At 39.9% G+C, this 22,271-nt stretch overlaps 1 protein-coding gene across 13 annotated transcripts in view; it reads left to right on the top strand.

Annotated features, from left to right (window-relative positions):
- Nucleotides 1-22,271, top strand: part of NCOR1 (nuclear receptor corepressor 1) — a 161,019-nt gene that overhangs the window by 97,815 nt on the left and 40,933 nt on the right. For 11 of the 13 annotated variants that reach the window (XM_040453104.1, XM_040453095.1, XM_040453096.1 and 8 more), the window contains 4 exons: nucleotides 3,889-4,015; nucleotides 11,495-12,047; nucleotides 14,454-14,583; nucleotides 17,636-17,831. In XM_040453104.1, coding sequence (XP_040309038.1) covers nucleotides 3,889-4,015; nucleotides 11,495-12,047; nucleotides 14,454-14,583; nucleotides 17,636-17,831 — 1,006 coding nt within the window. The remainder of the gene's footprint in view (nucleotides 1-3,888; nucleotides 4,016-11,494; nucleotides 12,048-14,453; nucleotides 14,584-17,635; nucleotides 17,832-22,271) is intronic. The other 2 variants (XM_040453101.1, XM_040453105.1) reach the window with 1 other exon arrangement.

Raw genomic sequence — 22,271 nt, 5'->3', positions numbered from 1 at the left:
TGCCCAATTTCGGTGCACCATCAAAGAGTGATATCCAGGCTTGTCTAAAAAGATGTTAAAACACACTTCCCTTTCCAACTACATATCTCTGTGAGACCAGATATTTTTAATATGTGTTTCAACCAAAACAGTATTATGCCTGCAGATTAGGTTAAATGTAGAAGCACATTTGAGAATTGTGATGCTCTCAAGGCAGACATTACAAGGAATTTCCAAAATCAATTAAAAAAATGATACTTTTTCACTAAATGATTCTTTTGTTTTGGAATGTATTATTTTTTATTAAAAATGTTTTTTATGGGGGCGCCTGGGTGGCGCAGTCGGTTAAGCGTCCGACTTCATCCAGGTCACGATCTCACGGTCCGTGAGTTCTAGCCCCGCGTCGGGCTCTGGGCTGATGGCTCAGAGCCTGGAGCCTGTTTCCGATTCTGTGTCTCCCTCTCTCTCTGCCCCTCGCCCGTTCATGCTCTGTCTCTCTCTGTCCCAAAAATAAATAAACGTTGAAAAAAAAAAATTAAAAAAAAATGTTTTTTATGTTGACATGTAATGTGTTGTTATATCCTCAAATGAATTTATAGATATTTATTCTTAAAACAAATTTTTTTTAAGTGTGTTTTGAGAGAGAGAAGGAACGCGCACATGTGAGGGGAGGGGGTGTGGAGGGGCAAACAATTCCAAGTCGGCTTCCTGTGCTGTAAGCGCAAAGCTGGATGTGGGGCTCAAACCCACGAACCTTGTGAGATCATTACCTGAACTGAAATCAAGAGTCAGGTACTTAATTGACTGAGCCACCCAGGTGCCCCAAATTCATAAATATTTTAAATGTTTTTCTGTTTTAACTTCAAATTCAGTAAATACCATTATATATATATCTCAGGAATAGATCCTCCTTAGGGCCGGGGGTGAGGGACAGGGAGCCCTTAGTCTTAGTTCTAATCAGGCTATCAGTTGATTCCGTGAAGCCCACCCCATCCACATTATGGAGGGTCATCTGCTTTACTCAGAAGTCCGCTGAATGAAGTGTTAATCTCATCTAAAAAACACCTGCACAGAAACGTCGAGACTAATGTTGACCAAATATCTGGGTGCGGTGGTCCAGCCAAGTTGACACACAAAATGAACCATCGCAAATGTCGATAACACTTCTTATTCTAATCTTTTAAATTACAATTGAAATGATAGGACAGCAGGCTCCCATTTTTTTAGAGTGTTTTACCATTTTTAAAAAGGCTTCAAGAAAACATGACAAAATGTCTAATATCTGTTAAAGTAGAAGATATATAGGTGTTATATTTCTGTAGGTTTGAATTATTACATTAAAAATTAATGAGTGCTATCATATAGTGAAGCAAATGCTTGGAGAGGTAGGAGATTTTTGCATGTGATTGGAGGAATGTTGCATGGTGGTAAAATGTTCTCTTCGCTGTCCATCAGTGGAAGTACCAAAAGAATCGGTGGATACCAGCAAAGGAGGAATATAGCCTCCACACTGGAAAAATCCACATAGTAGCTATTATCTAATGCCTAAAAATATTGCAGCACTCATGAAGTCTTGTGCAAGCTTTTTAAAAAGGGTAGCCAGAGGATTCTTCCCTTGCATTCCCTAGGAGCATAGTGATGATTTTTTTTTTTAAATTTTTGTTTATTTAAATCCAAGTTGGTTAACGTACAGTGTCATAATGGTTTCAGGAGTAGTATTTAATGATTCATCACTTACATACAGCACCCAGTGCTCATCCCAACAAGTGCCCTCCTTAATGCCCATCGCCCATTTAGCCATCCCCCACCCAGCACCCTGCCAGCAACCCTCAGTTTGTTCTCTGTATTTAAGAGTCTCTCTATTTAAGTGCCTCTCCCTCTCTGTTGTCTTATTTTTGCTTCCCTTCCCCTATGTTCATATGTTTTATTTCTTAAATTCCACATAAGTGAAATCAAATATTTGTCTTTTCTCTGACTTATTTCGCTTAGCATAATACAATCTAGATCCATCTACGTCATTGCAAATGGCAAGATTTCATTCTTTTTGGTCACTGGGTAATAATTCCATTTTGTGTATATACCACATCTTCTTGATCCGTTCATCAGTTGGGCTCTTGCCATACTTTGGCTATTGTGCATAGCGCTGCTATAAACACTGGGGTGCACGTCCCCCTTCGAGTCAGCATTTTTGTGTCCTTTGGATAAATACCCAGTAGTGCACTTGCTGGGTCGTAGGGTAGTTCTATTTTTAACTTTTTGAGGAACCTCCATACTGTTTTCCAGAGTGGCTACACCGGTTTGCATTTCTACCAGCAGCGCAAAAGTGTTCCTCTTTCTCTGAATCCTCGCCAAAGTGTTGAATTTTTTTTAGCTTCAGACTTTCACCCAGTTGTACGACTCTGACATTGGGAAATGATTTTTTTCTCTTGCTTCAGTTAATGCTTTAGGTTGGATCCTACTAGTGTATTCATATGTAAACCAAAAATGAGAAGAAATAAACAGAATAAGAATCTTGGTAATTTTAACAGTTGGGGTGGCAGTAACTTATTTTCCTCTATGAGGAATGTCCCTGGGAGATGCCCGTAGCTGAAGTCTGCTGAAGTACAGGCCCTGGAAGAGGTGCAGCGCAGAGAAGTGCCAGGGCTGGGATCCTCCAGTCTGCAAAGACAGGAGACCTTAAGTTTCATAGTCAGCAATGTAAGATTATAAATGCAATAAATGGCTAATGTCTTACACCTACGTATGTGCACCTATACTCTTACAGATCTGTGACCCCAGTAGAAAAATGAGCAGTGTTACCTAAACACTTGGTTTATAGAAGGGAAAATCCTGTTAAAAAAAGGAAATTTGTCCTCATCAATAGTAACAGAAATTCAGTAACACCAATGCTGATTGGCTACAGCAGTGATCAGATGTTGCTTATGAGATCACTGAATTCTTAAAGTTAGTGAAGGGAGGTTATTACAGCATTATTAACAATACTTAAAAATTGCCTAAATATCTTAAAATAGAATTTTAAATATTTATTGGTATAGATTGTTTTTATGGAATCACTAATAAATATAATAATTTTGAAGAATGTATAACGTAGAGAGGTACGTGCAGTTCATGATTATAGTAGGTTAAACAAGTAAGATATATAATCACATTGGGTCATCCTGGTTTTATTTCCATGTATACATATGTACACAGGTATAAAAGACAGGAAGGAAATGTGTCAGCATACTTAGAATCCATTGCTGGTAGAATTATGAGCAATTATTGTCTTTAACATAATTCTGGGTCTTCAACATTCCGATGAATGTGTTATTTTTCTTAGAAAATAAATGTATACATTGTATGTATTAGAAAAATACATTATCTGGAGGGGGAGAATAGCGGGTGTTTTGCCATTTGTGGCTCTTTGTACATGGATGGTGGTGAGTTGTTTGAAAAATTGTCCAAAAAATTGTCCAAACTTTTGATCAGTTTGATGAAAGCAATCTATTTACACAAAAAGGCCAGGAAGTGGTTCCCTAGAGGTAACTGCACATTAACCAGAACAGTTGTGAAACATGCAGCCTTCTTGTTTAGTATGTGTGTATCCATGTTCTGTGTTATTTTAGACATGAAAAGGTTCATTTTTTTTCTTTTAGTTATTTAAATCATAAATTAATATTCTTTTTTCTATGTTTTTTTTGAGAGAGCGAGAGAGAGCATGAGTGGGGGAGGGGGAGAGAGAGAGAGAGAGAGAGAGAGAGAGAGAGAGAGAGAGAATCCCAAGCAGGCTCTGTGCTGTCACTGCAGAGCCCGATGTGGGGCTCGATCCCAAGAACCGTGAAATCATGACCTGAGCTGAAATCGTGAGTCGGAAGCTTAACCAACTGAGCCACCTAGGCACCCCTAATTTAATATTCTTTTACTCCTTAGACTTCACGAAAGCCTCGTGAAGAGCGAGATGTGTCTCAATGTGAAAGTGTAGCTTCCACTGTTTCTGCCCAGGAGGATGAAGATATTGAAGCTTCTAATGAAGAAGAAAATCCAGAAGACAGTGAAGGTATCTTAAAGTCTTAAATTTAGTTGTGACTTCTGCTAGCCAAATCTGTAATTGTTAGCTTAGTCATTTGACTATTTAAGAATTGCTTCATGAAGGAAAAAGTATTATCAGTGTTTTCATGGCATAGAGACCTTAAACTTGAGCACCATGTATTTATTCCATCAACAAACATTTATGTAGCACCTGAGATGGCCCAGTTACCACAACCAGAGGATCTTTAAAATGGCACTCCGTTATCTAGAAAGATGTCTGTGCACCTATGTCGTTGCCGTATTTATTTGTCCAGTTAGTATCATCGATTACATTTCCCTCTTTGTGGCACTTTGATTTACTTCAATTTTTACAAAGACTTACTTACATATGTCATGTTTATGCTTTCGTATAAGAAGAGTTAACGACCCTAGAAGCCCCAATAGAAAAGAATGTCAACCCAAGAAACTTAAGAAATAAAAATCTTTTTTCTCATCTGAAAAAATTAATGACCACTTCCTGAAAAAGTAAAGGTTTTCTTAGTTTTTGCTAAAGAAAAATGTCCAAATTTATTTCAATTCATCTTACTATTAAAGTTTCTATAGATTTCTTTTGTGAATTGACTGCTTCTGACATGGGGTTTTTCAGTGATTTTTAGTAGCTCTCTATAAATGATATCTTAGATATGTTCATGTTTTGTATATGCAAATATTTTTTCCATCTCATTCGCTTTTTGTTTTGATGTTAAATTACGAGTTTAAATTTTGTATGTAATCAGAGCTGTTTATATATGTTCCTTGGTAGGTGCTCATATTTTAAGCTTAGGAAGTTCTATACCTTCTAGGAGTTTCGGAAATACTAGATTTTGTTTTATTTTTTTTTTCTACAAGTTGCTGACTTTTATTTTTAAAAAAATTTTTAAGTTTATTTATTTTGGGAGGGAGAGAGAATCCCAAGCAAGCTCTGCATTGTTAGTACAGAGCCCGAACTCACAAACAGTGAAATCATGACCTGAACCAAAATCAAGAGTCGAATGCTTAACTGACTGAGCCATCCAGGTGCCCCTGTTGTTGGCTTTTAAACTGAAGTTTTGTTTTGAATGTGTTTGGGCTTTGAGCAATAAATAGCTTTTTTTCTGTGAGGTTTTCTGGAAAATGAGAATCCTGGGGCAAGCTCACTCTGGGGTGGCAGAAGGGTGCGTAGACTATGAATGTCAGGATGGTGTGCTTATGGTTCTTAAGAGATCATGCAAGGTTGTTCATTTTCATAGGTTTGTTGCTGGTAGGTAGTATTCTCTGGGTTATAAATGTACATGGAGCCTATATTAACCCGCTTGGGCTGTCATAACAGACTATCACAGACTGGGTGGCTTAAACAACAGAAATTTATTTTTTCACGGTTCTGGAGGTTGAAGTCCAAGATCAGGATGCAAACAGGATTGGTTTCTAGTGAACCTGTCTTCCTGGCTTGCAGAAGAAAGGCTTCTTGCTTTGTCCTCACATGACCTTCCCGTTGTGCACATGTGCTCTTGGTATCTCTTTTCTCGTAAGGACACCACTGGTCCTAGTGGATTCGGGTCCCCCCCCTCATGGCCTCATTTAAGCTTAATTGTCTCCTTTTTTTTTTTTTTTCTTTTTTTAATTTTTTTTTCAACGTTTATTTATTTTTGGGACAGAGAGACAGAGCATGAACGGGGGAGGGGCAGAGAGAGAGGGAGACACAGGATCGGAAACAGGCTCCAGGCTCCGAGCCATCAGCCCAGAGCCCGACGCGGGGCTCGAACTCACGGACCATGAGATCTTGACCTGGCTGAAGTCGTACGCTTAACCGACTGCGCCACCCAGGCGCCCCTTAATTGTCTCCTTAAAAGCACTGTCTCCAAATACAGTTTCCTTGGGGGTTAGGGCTTCAACATATAAAGTTTGTGGGGGACATGATCCAGTCCGTAACAAAGCCCAAACCTAATTATCATAAATATGTTTATCTCAGAACACAGAAGCCTATCCGTACAGGGGCTAACAGATTTTCAGAAGCTGAGCATCAAAAAGTGACTTGTTTCCTTCTGTTTTCTTCCTGTTACTTTGTCTTGGTGTGAAGGTTTTTTCAGATTGTCACATAAGGTTATTAAGGTTATGAAATAAGGTTATAAATAAGGTCATTAAAGTAATTAAGGTTAAGTTTAAGCATAAAAGGTTAAGCATAAGGTTAAGGTGAAGCATAAGGTTAAGGTTAAGCGTAAAAATAATGTTTCTGTCTGATCAGGTGTGGGGGGTGGTGGGCACACATTCCCATCCATACAGGGGGTTATGTTGTGACTCCTAGACTAGTTTCTCGCGAATAGGAAATGAACTCGCCCCTAGAATTGTGCGATCCCCATTTCCTGTTGACTGAATTTCAAGGTGTCGAGGAAAAGACAGTACAATGCAGTTTACATGGCCTGTGATCTCATGCTTATTGTCACTGTTTATCACGTGGCGCTGCTCGTGTCTGTGGGAGATTGTCGGCAGCGCGCGAGCAGAGAGCAAGATGGGTTGTTCATTCGACTGTGTGGTCTCTGACAGAGGAGTTGGAGCAAAAATAACGGAAACTTGACCAAAATTTGGATTTATTCGTGTTCTTTTGTTCCAAGTCATTCTTTAAGCGAAAATAAAAAAGACACTCATTTGGCTGGTGCTTGGTGAAGCATCTTGCCTTGGAAACACTCCTTCCTACTCTTCTGTGGCTTGGAGGAAGAAAGTAATCGAAGAAGTGCTTATGACAGGTGATGTCTGCTGCACGGTCACGAACATGGCTTCTAATATTGTGGAGACAAATGACTTGGTAACTTGCCCTCGGGTTTGAGGTTTTCCGTTGAATGGGAATGAAATGAAGTGAGACTTTTTGTTAGCCTTTCAACATTTTGGTAGCATCTTTCATTAACAGTGGTTGCTGCCATATGTTTAGACCTTACTAAGTGGGCGGTTCTGTCCTGAGCTTTTGTCTGCGACGTTTTGTTTTGATTTTGTTTTTATATCTGTCACTTGAGCTCCCATGCGGACTCCAGGCTCATGCATCTGACTGCCTACTTAACGTAACGGTTCCATTTGGATGCCCAAGAGCCAGCTTAACATCCAGAACAAGCTTTCGATTCCCCACCACCGGAGGCCTCCTTTCCCTCCAGTCTTTCCCTGGGCCAACAAATGACACTCTCCTACCCTACATGTGGTCCATCAGGGGATATCACCAGCTTTTCTTCAGAGGCACTAGTGAGAATCGCATCCCATCTCCCTACCCTCACTGCTGCTACTTTGGTTCTGAGCCACTGCCCATGTTCACTGCAGCAGCCCCCTGATTGGTCCCCTTGCTGCTCTTTGTCCCATTGTGTTTCTGTGCCTTTACGCCAACCACAACCAGAGTGAACCTTCTAAAGTGTCAATCAGACTGTGTGGTGCCTCTGTTCCAAATGCTGTGATGCTTTCACATTTCATTCAGAAGCCTGGGACTTGTTGTGAGGCCCTGCGCGAACTGGCCCATACACCTCTGCGACCCTTCTGCAAACCACTTTTCTGCTTACTCGCTATGTTCTTTGTTGTTAATTGAGATATCTTTGACCCATAATGCTAGTTTCAGATGTCCAAACTAATCATTCAGTATTTGTATTGATTGAGAAATGATCAAAATAAGTCGTGTTAACATCCATCGCCTCACATAGTTACAATCTTTTTCTTGTGATGAGAATTTTTAAGATCTACTTTCTTAGCAACTTTCAAGTGTACGATACAGTATTACTAGCTATAGTCGCCATGCTGTGCATTACATTTCCAGGACTTACTTAGTCTTCTAATTGAAAGTTGGAACCTTTTGGCTACCTTCACTCATTTCTACCTTCTTCTGCGTCTGGTAACCACAAATTGTTCTGTGTGTTCATGGTTTTGTTTGTTTGTTTGCTTTTAAGATTCTTCTTACAAGTGAAATTATTCAGTATTTGTCCTCTGTCTGACTTACCTCACTTAGCATTATGCCCTCAGGGGCCATCCCTGTTAAAAATGGCAAGAATTCCTTTTTTTTTTTTTAATTTATTTATTTTTGAAAGAGAGAGAGAAAATGAGTGTGGGGGAGGAGCAGAGAGAGAGGGAGACACAGAACCTGAAGCAGGCTCCGGGCTCTGAGCTGTCAGCATAGAGCCAGACGCGGGGTTTGAACTCACAAACTGAGTGATCATGACCTGAGCCAAAGTCGGACGCTTAACAGACTGAGCCACCCAGGCGCACCCCCACCCCCTTTTTAATGGCTGAATATTACTCTATTGTGTGTATGTGTCTGTGTCTGTGTCTGTATCTATACCCCACATTTTCTTTATCCATTCATCCATTGATGGATACTTAGGTTGTTTCAGTGTCTTGGCCCTTGTAAATAATGCTGCAATCAATGTGAGGGTGCACATATCTTTTCGAGTTAGTGTGTTTTTTTTTTTTTTTCAGATGAATTCCCAGAAGAGGAATTGCTGGATCAAATGGTAGTTCTACTTTTAATTTTTTGAGGAACCTCCATACTCTTTGTCATAGCCACTGCCCTAATTTACATTCCCACCACCAGTGTACAAGGGCTCCCTTTCTCCACTTGTTATTTCTTGCCTTTCTGATCATAACCATCCTGACAGATGTGAGGTGATTGCTTACTCTGTTCTAACCACGTTGTTCTCTTTGCTGTTTGAGCAAAGCAACCCCCCACTTCGGGGGTTTTGCATGAGCTGATCCTTCTACCGTTTCCCCAAGATGTCCCTGGTTCGTTCTGCCATTTCCTTCAGGCCTCTGCTGAAATGTCACCTTACCTCTTTAATACCCTCTTCTTCACTGGTTCCCCAGTTTTGTTACTCACTGTGCTTATGACCTCCGGATGCATCACGTACTTAATTGTTGGTTGTCCGTTTGACACTCGACTGTCAGGTCCTCTAGAGTGCAGTTTGGTCTTTTCACTTCTCTGTCCCCAGTGCACCCTGCACGTTGGGTGTTTTGTACCTAATTAAATGAGTGAGAGGATGAGTTTGTAGGGTTTTAAAATACTATGTTATGCATTGAAAGTATCTTTTCCCATATGGTCAATTAAGTCTTTATTGTTTTCTGTGTGAACGATGTATCTGTAGCTTCAGAGTTGCCTGTTTTGCTTTCAGACATTTCTGCGTACCTCCTGAGGTTATCATATCCTGTCCTACATTATCTTCTCGAATTTTGAAAACTCTGTTCCCTTTGGAATTATTTTTGTGTGTAGTGTAAGGTAGGGTCCATGTTTTTCTTCCAGACAAGGAGCCAGTTCTGAGGGAGCTAGTTTATTAAATAATCATCCTTTACCCAATGATTTGAAATGTCACCTTTGGTATATATTAATTTCCCATCTACTTTAGGATCTGTTCCTAGGCATTGCCTTCTGCATTGCTGATTTATTTTGTCTATCACTCTGGCAGTTGCAAACACGTGATACGTTGGCTTTGTGGTAAGTTTGACTATCTGGAGAGGCAGGCCTTTCACTCTAATGTTTTTCATACTTTTCTGAGATTTTCTCAGGGACTTGTTCTTCATATGCACTCTAAATTAGTTCATCTAGTTTAAGAAATCTTTCTTGAGGCACCTGGATGGCTCAGTTGATTAAGTGTCTGACTGGGGCTCAGGTCATGACCTCATGGTTCATGGGTTCGAGCCCTGCGTCAAGCTTTGGAGCTGACAGCTCAGAGCCTGGAGCCTGCTTCAGATTCTGTGTCTTCCTCTCACTCTGCCCTTCCCTCACTTGTGCTCTGTCTCTGTCTCTCAAAAATGAATAAACATTAAAATAAAACTTCTTTTAATTAAAAAAAAAAAAATCTTCCTTACCAACCATTGGGGTTCTCATTGGAGGTAAATATATTAATTTGGGGGGAGATTTAAATTTTTATGTTGTCTACTTCAAGAAAATAATCAAACACTGAATGCTGTAGTAAACATGTCTGTACGCTGTTCATAATAGTGGCAAATTGGAAGTTGCCTGAGGCTCCAGTAATAGAGGAAAAGGGAAGTAAATTTAAGACATGTTCACAATCATTCAGTCACTTTATCCTTCAACAGGTATTTGAGTCTCGTGTGCTCGGCACAGTGCTTGTCCTAGGACTTAAACGATAAGCAAAATAGAGGGTCCCTGCCCTCACGGAGGGAAGGGCGATGGCAAAGGCAAGTGCGTGAGTGAGTTTTGGTAAGGTTCGGTTTTTAAGCAGCTCACTCTGGCGTTGTGGTAGAGAATGGTCTGAGGTGGAAGATGGGAGGAGTTGTTTCTGGACTGGAGCGGCAGTTGTGAGGTTGAATAGAAGTGGGTGGATTCAAGGGATCTTTGAATTTTTTTATTTTTTTATTTTTTGGGGGGAGGGATATATATATATATATATCCCAAGCAGGCTCTATGCTCAGTGTGGGACCAGATATGGGACTCGATCCCGTGACCCTGGGATCATAACCTGAACCGAAATCAAGAGTCGTACGCTCAACCGACTGAGCCACCCAGGCGCTCCACAAGGGATCTTTTTAGAGAGAGAATCTGTGATGCTTGTCTACACAGAATATGGGGATCAATGAGAGGAAGGATTAAAAGATTGCTCGTAGGTTTCTGGTTTAATTGATAGTAAACAGTAGAAAAGAACGGGATTTGGGTGTGTTGAGTCCAAGTCTGGTGCAGGAAATACTGAATTTGTGATTCCTTTGAAATATCTAGGCAAAGATGTCACAGATTAAAACTGCATTTATAAAATGAAACAAACGATGTTGGGAAAGACCAGGGTTACAACGTTAAATTAAAAAGTCTGTGTCATGTTACCCTAGAGCTTTGTTGTCCAGTGTGGTAGCCGCTAAATACCTGTGGCTATTGAGCTCTTGAAATGTGGCTAGTCCAAATTGAGATATGCTAAAAATGAAAAATATAATCAGATTTTGAAGACTTAGTATCAGGAAAGGTAAAAATCTTATTGCTAGTTTTCTATGTTGATCACATGTTAAAAAGATAATATTTTAGGCATATTGGGTTAAATAAAATACATGATTTAAAGTTAATTTATCTCTTTCCTTTTTTAACGTGACAACCGGAAAAATTAAAATGGCAGGTGTAACTCACATGATGTTCCTATTGGATGGCGCTGTTCTAGAACGGACTGTCAGCCCTCCTGGGTATAAAGAAAAGCACAGAAATGGGCTGGTAGAAATAAACTGAAATGTACCATTTCTGCGTACGGGTTTTTTTGTTTAGTTTTGTTTTTCCATCTTTCTTCATTTTTCAAATTTCATGTAAATGATTTTTCGATACTAAAGGCTTTTACGCTTTCAGTTTCAGAAGGTGAAAACAGTTTGATCTCTCCCTTTCATGCTCTGTAGACACTTTAGCTTCCCAGTGGCTGGCGTACTTTGGTGAGGTCATGCGACGAGTGTCATTCCTTCTAAACCTACTTTGAAGCATGGCTTCTGCCACCCCTGAAACATGTCCATTATCAGATTTTTATGCTGTATCATTATCTTTAAGGTGCTGAAAATAGTTCTGATACAGAAAGTGCTCCTTCTCCTTCACCAGTTGAAGCTGTCAAGCCCGGCGAAGATAGCACTGAAAATGCGTCTTCTCGAGGGAACACGGAACCTGTGGCCGAGCTCGGGTCCACCTCCGAACCTGCGCCCGGTGCGTCTCCCTCCTCGGCAGTGCCAAGTACGAAACCCGTCGAAAATGAAAGCGCGGAGACCCAGGCGAATGACAGCATCACCGTAGAGGCAGCAGAGCCGATGGACGTTGACCGGCAGGAGCCCAGTGCTGAAGTGACTTCTGTTCTTGACCTCCCCGCGACTACCAGAACAGACTCTGTAGATGTTGACATGAGGGTGCCCGAGAACAATCCGTCTAAAGTCGAAGGTGATACCAAAGAGAGAGACCTGGAGAGAGCCGGCGAGAAGACAGAGCCTGGCGATGAAGACTTGGTGGGGGCCCAGCAAATAGGGGCCCAGAGGCCCGAGCCCCAGTCGGACAATGATTCCAGTGCTACCTGCAGTGCTGATGAAGATGTAGATGGAGAGCCCGAGAGGCAGAGGTGAGACTCGTTCCTCTAATACTGTTGTATTCTTTGCTCTGTCGGATGCTGAGTCACAGAACGGTGCCGGCCGCGGAGATTACTCCTGCGTAAACCTCGGCAAGTTAAAGGTGGTCTCCGTGCCATTATTACTGGGTTTTGATGCTCTTCATCTGCTTAAATAACCAAGAACAATTAGGTGCTCATAATTTTCAAATGAAAAAGATAATATTTTTTTCCTGCATTGGTTACATGCATCCCATATGTAGCAGAGGAGGGGATCTCATCTAACAAAACTTGTGAACGAATCCACAGATGAGACTGCCGTTCCTGGTGTTGGAAGCAGTAGGACGAGGTGGCGAAGGATGTGGTGGTGAAGGCGAGAGGCATTGGCTTGTTTGCTCTAAGACCGCACAGCTTCAAAACAAGGCCTGCTGTCCCTGTGCATTAGAGGGTAGAATATGTTGGGAGGAGAAACATGTTAAGTGTTCTGAAAACATTTTAGAAGGCATGATTTAAACATAAGTTCTAGGTAATTATCACAGTCACTGTTGATATCAGTTAAAATTCTAGGTTATTCATATTTGTAGTTGAAAATATGTATAACATACATGAATATAGAACTGTTTTTAGTCACTAAGTTAATAATACAAAACTATTTTATGTGTATGGTTTTTATAAGTTACAGTAAAAAGATAAATTTTTATAGGAATAGATACTGCTTTATTTAATATGTGTACATTCCTTGGGATTTCCTTTTCCTTGAAAGCAATAGAATCCCCTAGAATCACAGTAGAATGTTTCATTGGTGCAGATTCTAGAAATGAATTCGACTAAAAACATCATTTAATCAGAAACCCAGTTCAACACTTTTTTTCTTTTTCTCCCCTCCTGTTTTTTAAAAAGGAAGGCAAATAAGCCACTCACCTAAGTGCCAGATTCTGTTCATCTAAGATGAGGATTCTCTGTGTTTTTCACTGTTGGTTTTAGTAACTACAGGAAGGTAGTAACCTTGGAGGAACACCCGTAGAGATGAACATGATAGTAGTCTTGAAATTCAGAAATTCCTCGTAAATATATGGTGGTGGTCTTTGAGTAACACTCCAAAGTCTGCATCACTTCCCAACTGTCAAATAACACATCCTATGTTTTCTACATCTGTAACACCATCTTTATTCTTTATGTATGATGTTAATTGTTTTCTTTTATACATTCTGATTTTCTTATCAACTTGTACTTTTTAAAATGTTCATCTTTCCCCAATAATACTGGGAAGTATGGTCAAGCCTGCAAGGTGTGGGGTATGGCACTGGTGTATGATTTTCCCCGTTCATGTATTGGGTGTCCTGAACTCCAGTGTAGGTAACGAACCTGAGTGAAGCAGGTGGAATGTGGGGAGAAAGGGACTGTGGGGAACAGAGAAGCGCTTGCTGTTTGGAAAAGGAGCTGCATGTTGTTGCCGTGCTGGAGTGCTGCTTCTGTGCTGCCATTTCTTTTCCATTTCTCATGAGAAACCAGGAGTCTGGAATCTTGGGTGGAATTCTCAGTTTTTAAAATGTTCATGGGGGCGCCTGGGTGGCGCAGTCGGTTAAGCGTCCGACTTCAGCCAGGTCACGATCTCGCGGTCCGTGAGTTCGAGCCCCGCGTCAGGCTCTGGGCTGATGGCTCAGAGCCTGGAGCTTCCTTCCGATTCTGTGTCTCCCTCTCTCTCTGCCCCTCCCCCGTTCATGCTCTGTCTCTCTCTGTCCCAAAAATAAATAAAATAAACGTTTAAAAAAAAAAAATGTTCATGGGCAGTTGTTTTAAAAAAGAATGCCCTTTGATCCTGGCAAGATACAGATGACTAGTTTGTAATCTCTGTTAGTGGTAGATTAGGACTTACAAAATTCCATTTTATAATGGAATTTGTTCAGACTGCGTGGTTAGATGCAGATGATTAAATTCAGATTATTTTCAACCTATAAATCAGTATTAGATTTCTTGGACAGTTAGCATTACAGAGTCCCTTTTTTCCTTACTCTTCAAATCTCTTCTAAGGTTAATGCGTTGTGTATGTGTGCCCACCTACACATTAACTGCTTAGAAGGAATTATGGTTGTACATTTAAAGTCTTAAACAAGAATAGGGGCACCTGGGTGGCTCGGTTGGGCATCCAACTTCAGCGCAGGTCATGATCTCACGGTCCATGAGTTTGAGCCCCGTGTCGGGCTCTGTGCTGACAGCTCAGAGATGACCGCTCAGAGCCTGGAGTCTGCTTTGGATTCTGTGTCTTCCTCTCTCTGTTCCCCTCCCCCGCTCACACTCTGTCTCTTTCTCTCTCTCTCTCTCTCTCTCTCTCTCTCTCTCAAAAATAAGATTAAAAACATGTTTTTTTAAGTCTTAAAGAAGAATATATTAATTTATCTTTTTTTTTATTGCCAATTGTAGAATGTTTCCCATGGACTCAAAGCCTTCATTGTTAAACCCTCCTGGATCTATACTGGTCTCATCCCCAATAAAACCAAATCCACTGGACCTGCCACAGCTTCAACATAGAGCTGCTGTTATCCCACCGATGGTAAGTTTTCTAAGTGAGGAAGAGAAGTTAAGTTGAGAAATAAAGACCTTTAGAGACCCTTCTTCTCTTTCTTAATCAGTACTTGACCTTTTAAAAAATTGTGGTAAAAAGCACACAACATAAAATTTACCATCTTAACTGTTTTTAAGCGTACAGTTCAGTAGTGTTAAATATATTTGTTGTTGTGAAATAGATCTCCAGAACTTTTCATCTTGCAGAAGTGAGACTCTCGTCTTATTAAGTGGTCACTCTCTTTTGCCCCTCCCCGCCAGCACCTGACTGCCACCATTCTACTTTTCTGTCTCTGAATTTGGCTGCTTAGATACTTCATATAAGTGGAATCATACAGTGTTTGTCTTTTTATGACTGGCTTATTTCACTCAGCATAAAGTCCTTAAGGTTAATCCAGGTTATAGCATGTCATAATCTCTTTCCTTTTTAAGACTGATAATCTCCCTTTGTATGTATATATCACATTTTGTTTATCCAGTCATCTGTCGCTCTATTCCTTTTTCAAATGGATTCATTGTGATAGTTGATTGAAATGGTCATTTCTATTTCAGGAAGAAAAAAACAAAACACCAAAGAAATATAATCCTCTAGCCATAATGTTAGCAAGCTTTGCTTTTGTTTTATTTGTTTTGCTATAAAACAGTGGTAGAATAAATATATAATTAGGTTGTGAATATTAAGAATGAATTATAAAGATTATGGCTAACTGCAGTATACAATTCCAAATCTAGTTTTATTTACACTTTACTCGAATAATCTCTACAAGCTTGACTCCATTTTGACACTGAATTCTGAACTTGGGTATTACTCTTTTACCTAGTAATGTTTTCGTTCTTGCTTTATTTCAGGGGATGTAAATTTGTTTCCTGTCTCATATGATAATTAAAAAAAGTTAAGTGTATGCTTATGACTCACACACAAATTGTTAAACATTTACTCATTCATTGATTTACTCAAATGGACATTTATTGAGTGTCCATTTCAAGACAACATTGTTAATGCTGTATGGAATATTTATATATCATAATCTCTGACTTCAAAAAATTTAGAGATTGGCCTTGATAATAAGACATAGGAAAGGATTACAATAAAAATTAAGATGAATTATAACAATGTGACGCTCTATTAAGTTAGAAAATATAGTCTGGATATTTCAGAAGGAGAGCTTCCTTCTTAATGAGACTCTTAAAGAAGACTCCACATAGGAAATAATACTTTGGGGGGCACTTGGTGGCCCAGTGGGTTGAGCGTCTGCCTCTTTTTTTTTTTTGGCTCAAGTCATGATCCCAGGGTCGTAGGATCCAGCCCTGCATCAGGCTCCGCGCTATGCATGGAGCCTGCTTGGGATTCTCTCTCTCTCTCCCTCTGCTCCTCTCTCCTGCTTACACGCTCTTTCTCTCTCTCTCTTAAGAAAAAAAAAAAAAATTAGAATACATCTTGCCAAATAGCCAGCTTCACTAACCAGGACATTTGTGGAACCATTAATGTACTTGAAGAATAAACATTAAAAAAAAAAAAAAAAAGGAAATAACATTGTGGTTGGACCAAAACAATTCATTAGGCTTTATAGCAAAAGGAGGAAGAGCCATGTTTACATATAAACCAAAGCACAAAGGCAAGTAAATTTTGTGCGTGTTTTGGGGTCAGTGAAGAATTCTATTTATAATAGCAGAAAAAACTATGGAAGTCTTTATTTAGGTAATAGTTTCTAAAAAAAGCTCTCTATTTTCCCCCGGAAGTTTTTGTATTATGGGGTAATGGACTGTGTTAGGGGCTGTTTATTTAGTATTGAACTGAACAGGTTGGGTTCTTTCCTTCATGAAGTGAGAGAGACAGAAAATAAACAAGGAAAACATGCATTATTGCAGATTGTGCTATTGTAAGTCCTGTCAATGTACTCTGAAAGAAAGAAACGGGGCCGCAGTAAGAAGGAATATGGGGAGGAAGTTACTGAAGTGTATTGGATGGTAAGGGATGGCCTGTCTGAAGAAGTAACATTTAACAGCCGCCCTGATAGGTCAATGAATTGGGTGTGGGAGGTGAGTGAGGTTGATTAGTCAAGGATGCCCGCCAGGAACCTGGCTTAAGCCGCTAAGGTTCCATTTTCTAAGACGGAGGTCACTGAAGGGGAAGCATTGAATTTAGGAAATGAGATATTTCTATTTGAATGCAGGTTTTGAGGTGCTTTGAGATATCCAGGTGGAGTTATTATGCAGCCATTCTGTATGGGACTTGGAGCAAACATCTTAGAAATAGAAATTGATGAGTTGTTAACATATAGATGACGTTTAAACCCACAGAAGTGGGTGTGATTACCTGCTGCGGGAGCCTAGAGAGGAGGGGCGTTGAGCCATCAGGGATTTGGCCATCATAAGTGAAAAGCAGACAGAAATATTTTGATTTCTCTTATCATAAGTTTTGTGATTTTTTTTTTTTTCCAAATGTTTGTTTTCGAGAGCGAGAGAGACAGAGTGCAAGGGGGAAGGGATAGAGAGAGAGAAGGAGACGTAGGATCCGAGCTGTCAGCCAGGAGCCCAACGCAGGCTGGAACCCACAAACCATAAGATCATTACCTGAGCCAAAGGCGGACACTTAACCAACTGAGCCACCCAGGCGTCCCCTTTAGTGATTTTATATTCTGTTCAGTTCTGAAAGTGAAATGTTCAGCATTTTAAGCATTACATTTGAAGATTATTTTGATTAAAAAATGGCAAAATCCGGGGCGCCTAGATGGCTCAGTCAAATGCCTGACTGTGGCTCAGGTCATGATCTCAGAGTTTGTGGGTTCAAGCCCCATGTCAGGCTCTGTACTGACAGCTCGGAGCCTGGAGCCTGCTTCACATCCTGTGTCTCCCTGTCTCTCTGTTCCTCCACCACCTGCACTCAGTCTCTTTCTCTCTCTCAAATATAAGTAAACATTAAAAAAAAAAACACGGCAAAATTCTCTCAACTGGTATGTTACAGAAATAAGCATTATTTGCAGCAGAGGGTTGTTGTTATGTTGGTTATTGGCATATTTAGATTTTTTTTCTTCCTGTAGGTTTCCTGTACCCCATGTAATATACCAATTGGAACCCCAGTGAGCGGCTATGCCCTGTACCAGCGTCACATTAAAGCCATGCATGAGTCTGCGCTCCTGGAAGAACAGCGACAGAGGCAAGAACAGATAGATTTGGAATGTAGAAGTTCCACAAGTCCGTGTGGCACCTCCAAGAGTCCAAACAGAGAGTGGGAAGGTAGGCAGCGCTGTCATCACAAAGAACTTTCCTGAAGGGAAACAAAACTATACTCCAAAGTGGGTCCTTTGTGTTTTGTAGTTTATCAGCATGCCGATTGATTTATTTCTCTTGCTCCAACACATAGAATCCCTTCAAATTGACCTCAGTTAGACAGTTGAGGAATGTTTGTATTATTGACTACTCTAAAGGATGGCAGTAACAGTTTTGGTGGTTTTCGTTAGTATGAATTTTCTGATATTTATCTCTATGCTGGAAGACTATAAAAACCATTCTTTCTGCCTACTTATTTGACTTTTCAGAGTAAGTGGGAATTGTTATCGTGTCCTCCAAGCAAGTCACATGTAACAGCAGGATAATGCTCTAATTCTCTGATGACAACTTTGTGAAATGTATAGTGCCAGTCAGACCCTGACTCGTCTCTCACCCCAGCATTTACCAGTTGTTTGGCCAGGGACAAGTCCCTTAACTCTTCTTTTAGTTATCTCATTTGTAAAGTGCAAGTTATGGATCGGTCTGTCAGTCTGTCTATCTATCTGTCTATTATACCTACCTACCTACCCACTTATCTATCTATCTATCTATCTATCTATCTATCTATCTAATCTAATCTAATCTGTTCGTTCTTTCTTTTCCTCCCTCCCTCCCTCCCTCCTTCCTTCCTTCCTTCCTTCCTTCCTTCCTTCCTTCCTTCCTTCCTTCCTTTCTTTCTTTCTTTCTTTCTTTCTTTCTCTCTCTCTCTCTCTCTCTCTCTCTCTCCCTTGCTGTCATTACAACCCATAAGAAAGAATCAACAGTCAGTATTATTTTGTAACATGTGGCTCAGCATTATTATTTATATAAATATTGTATGTAATAATATACAATTTATAATAATAATCAGTGCACTAGTATACACATGGTATAATAGATACCATGGGATATAGGTACCTTCTATAAATAATAGAAGGTGTTGTTATCATTGTTGTCACTGTTGTTATTTCAAGTGACAGGTTTGAGTTGTGCATGCTTTTTCTTTTTTTAATTTTTTTATGTTTATTTTTGTTTTTTATTATTTTTTTTAATATATGAAATTTATTGTCAAATTGGTTTCCATACAACACCCAGTGCTCATCCCAAAAGATGCCCTCTTCAGTACCCATTACCCACCCTCCCCTCCCTCCCACCCCCCATCAACCCTCATTTTTATGTTTATTTTTGAGAGAGAGACAGACACAGAGCGTGAGTGGGGGAGGGACAGAGAGAGAGGGAGACACAGAATCCGAAGCAGCACAGAGCCTGATGAGGCTCATGACCTCGTGAACCGCGAGATCATGACCTGAGCTGGAGTCAGACACTTAACTGACTGAACCACTCAGGCTCCCCTCTCTTTTTTTTTTTTTTTTTTTAATATTGTTTTAATTTTAAGTACTCTCTGCACCCAACATAGGGCTCGAACTCACAACCCCAAGATCAAGAGTTGCACACCTCACCGACTGAGCTAGCTAGATGCCCCTGGCATGCTCTTTTTAGTTGTGCATGATAGATACACTTACTTTCTCTAAAAAGGGGAGAGGGGAGTGATTTCTAAGTTGTAATAAATTCTGGCATGGTTAGGAAATGGCACATGTGTTCTGGTTGATAGTTAACTTACCAACTACGTGCTATAATATGCTTAGGATATAAGTCTATTAAGGTCTTCATTACTATGGTTTAGATTTTTCCGTAATGATTCAAAAGACTCTTTGTAGTGCCTTTTTTAGATAAGTAAGAGCAATTAGCTGTAGAATGCCCTGGATTTCAAGGGCTATTAAATATAAAATGGGAACTGTGGTACTTAAATGATCTTGACCCCCTCCCCCAGTCACACCAATGATAAGTTATTAGTTATTTGGTACACTGAGCCTCTAATGTTAGAGTTCTAAATATAAGATTATTAATGTTTTAAGTATAAATCTTATGCTGGTAAAAATAACACCTAGCAAGGCTGGGTGTATAATAGGTGCTAAATGAATATTTCTTGAATGAAGGTAAAAACGTTAATGATTTGGGGGCTTTTAGTATATTGGGTGTAGAGAATCCTCAGTTGCTAACTCAGTAATTGCATGTTGAAGGAATGAGTTAAATGAACTAGAGTATAAATGGACTTAGCAGAAGTGCTTATCTTTTGAGCAGCCCAATTACGAGAAAATCTGTCATGATGAGAATGATAAAAATTATAGAGTAATTTAAAAGTCTGTCAATGTATTCCTTACATAAATGATTTAGAATAAATGTTGGGAGGAAGAATTTAAAAGACCTAGAAAAAAATGACATTCAAATGATATTTGCCAAATTCGTACTAAAGCTGAGTATTATTGTTAGTAATATCTGGATCATTCTAATATGTATTTCATATAGTTACTTTAGGACCTCAATATCTTGTCTTGTTCTACTTTATAAATTGGGCTGTATTTGGAAGCTGGAGAGATTGAATCAGGCTAGAGCCCAACTTCTAAGACTCTAAACAATGAACTGCATTTCTCTCTGGTCAGTCACATTAATCCGTGTGGTTTAGATAAGAGGGGTATCCTAATTTTTAATTGTAATGCAGTGGTCCTTTTTTTTCCCCCAAATTTATTTATTTTTGAAGGAAAGAGAGAGCATGAGAGCATGAGTGGGGGAGGGGCAGAGAGAGAGGGAGACACAGAATCTGAAATGGGCTCCAGGCTCTGAGCTATCACCACAGAGCCCGATGTGGGGCTTGAACCCATGAACCGTGAGATCATGACCTGAGCCGAAGTAGGACACTTAACCAACTGAGCCACCCAGGTGCCCCTATAGTTCAGTGGTCTTAGAACCACATGGTAATTATATTTTTGATTAATACGATACCAGTGTTTATTAATATGACATCAGTTTGGTTCAAGGTGACCCTAGAAACTGGGGCGGTTGATTACATTTTGTCCCAAGGTTAAGTTTTGTTTTAGCTCATCTACCTAGTATGTTTGTCCAGTGATTTGTTAACCAAGTGTCTGAAGACTCTCCTAAGTTGATAGGTATCCATACATAGTTCAGTGTAAAAGATAATTTCCCTTACATTTATATATCCCCCTTATGTAATTGTATACTTGCAGTTAAATTGCTTATATGCAGCATGTTTGATATAAATGTTTTGAATGCAACATCATAGAATAGTTTATAGAATGGTAAATACAGCAAGAATATGGATTTAACATATAAACAATCACCAGACTGGTACAGTCCACTTGAATTAGGACCATGGTTTTGACTTTTCACAGTCTCACTTAGAAAGTGACAGGCAGCACCGGTTGTCCAACTGTTTGATTGTATTCACCTTAATGTCAGTGGCACAAAAAATTTTTGTAGGTGGTGTAAGCCTTTTCACCTGTAGGAAAGCTTGGGGAAAACCTTAGAGGCAATTGTTTTCACTTTCCAGGAACATTTACACAAGCTGACCCCTGCTTTAGTTTGAAGCCTTTTCCCTGTAGTGAAGGAGCTCAGACACACACGTCGAGAGAGTTAAAATTAAACTTGCAGTGCAGGTTTAATAGGATCAGTTCAATCCAATTAAGAGTTAATGCATCTGTGCAACTGAATCTAGTCTGTTTCTTTTGTTGTTGGTTTCTTTATCTTTTCAGCCCTGAGTACATGATGATTTAAAAGCTGTATTTAGAACCATCTAAATTTCCAGTTTTCCTTTAACAGTACATGACAAAATAGTTTCCACATAGTTGTCAACTTATTGGAAGTGATAAAACAATCACACGGAATTTATAATACACCATGCTGTTAAATTCTCTAGAAAGGAAGACATGATTTTCTTTGGAAGTGGGTCTGTTTTATAAATCTGCACAGCATTAGAGCACTTAATCTAATTCGTTACATTAATATGGCTAAGAAGGGAAGGGTACCATCATCTTAATGGGTACCCCAGAGGCATCTGAAATTCAACACCCAGTGATTCAGGGAGGCATTTTTGCCATGTGGTTTAGAGCTCAGAGTCAGGCTTTTGAAAGATCCCTGGTAGAGTGACCTTGTTTGGGCAATATGGTGTGATTCTTTTGAGCTTCAGTTTCCTCATCTGTGAACTGGTGTTAATAATCTCATTGGTCATGAGGGCTAAGTGAGATAATTCATGTAATCACGGTGCTCTGCACTGTATGTATATAAATAGTATATAAAAAGTATGTAAACAGTACATACTTAAAAAAAAAATTAAGTATTAACACACAGTGCAGTATTGGCTTCAGGAGTAGAAATCAGTGATTCATCACTTACATACAACACCCAGTGCTCATCACAAGTGCCCTCCTCAGTACCTGTCACTCATCTAGCCCATCTTCCACCCATCTCCCTCCATCAACCCTTGGTTTTGTTCTCTGTCATTAAGAGTCTCTTGTGGTTTGTTTCCATTTCTTCTCGCCCCTCCCCCCACCTTGCCATATGTTCATCTGTTTT

The sequence above is a fragment of the Herpailurus yagouaroundi genome, unplaced genomic scaffold (assembly GCF_014898765.1).
Source record: "Herpailurus yagouaroundi ecotype Mexico unplaced genomic scaffold, PumYag 208, whole genome shotgun sequence".
Taxonomy (NCBI): Eukaryota; Metazoa; Chordata; class Mammalia; order Carnivora; family Felidae; genus Herpailurus; species Herpailurus yagouaroundi.
This window is presented reverse-complemented; position numbering and strand designations above follow the sequence as displayed.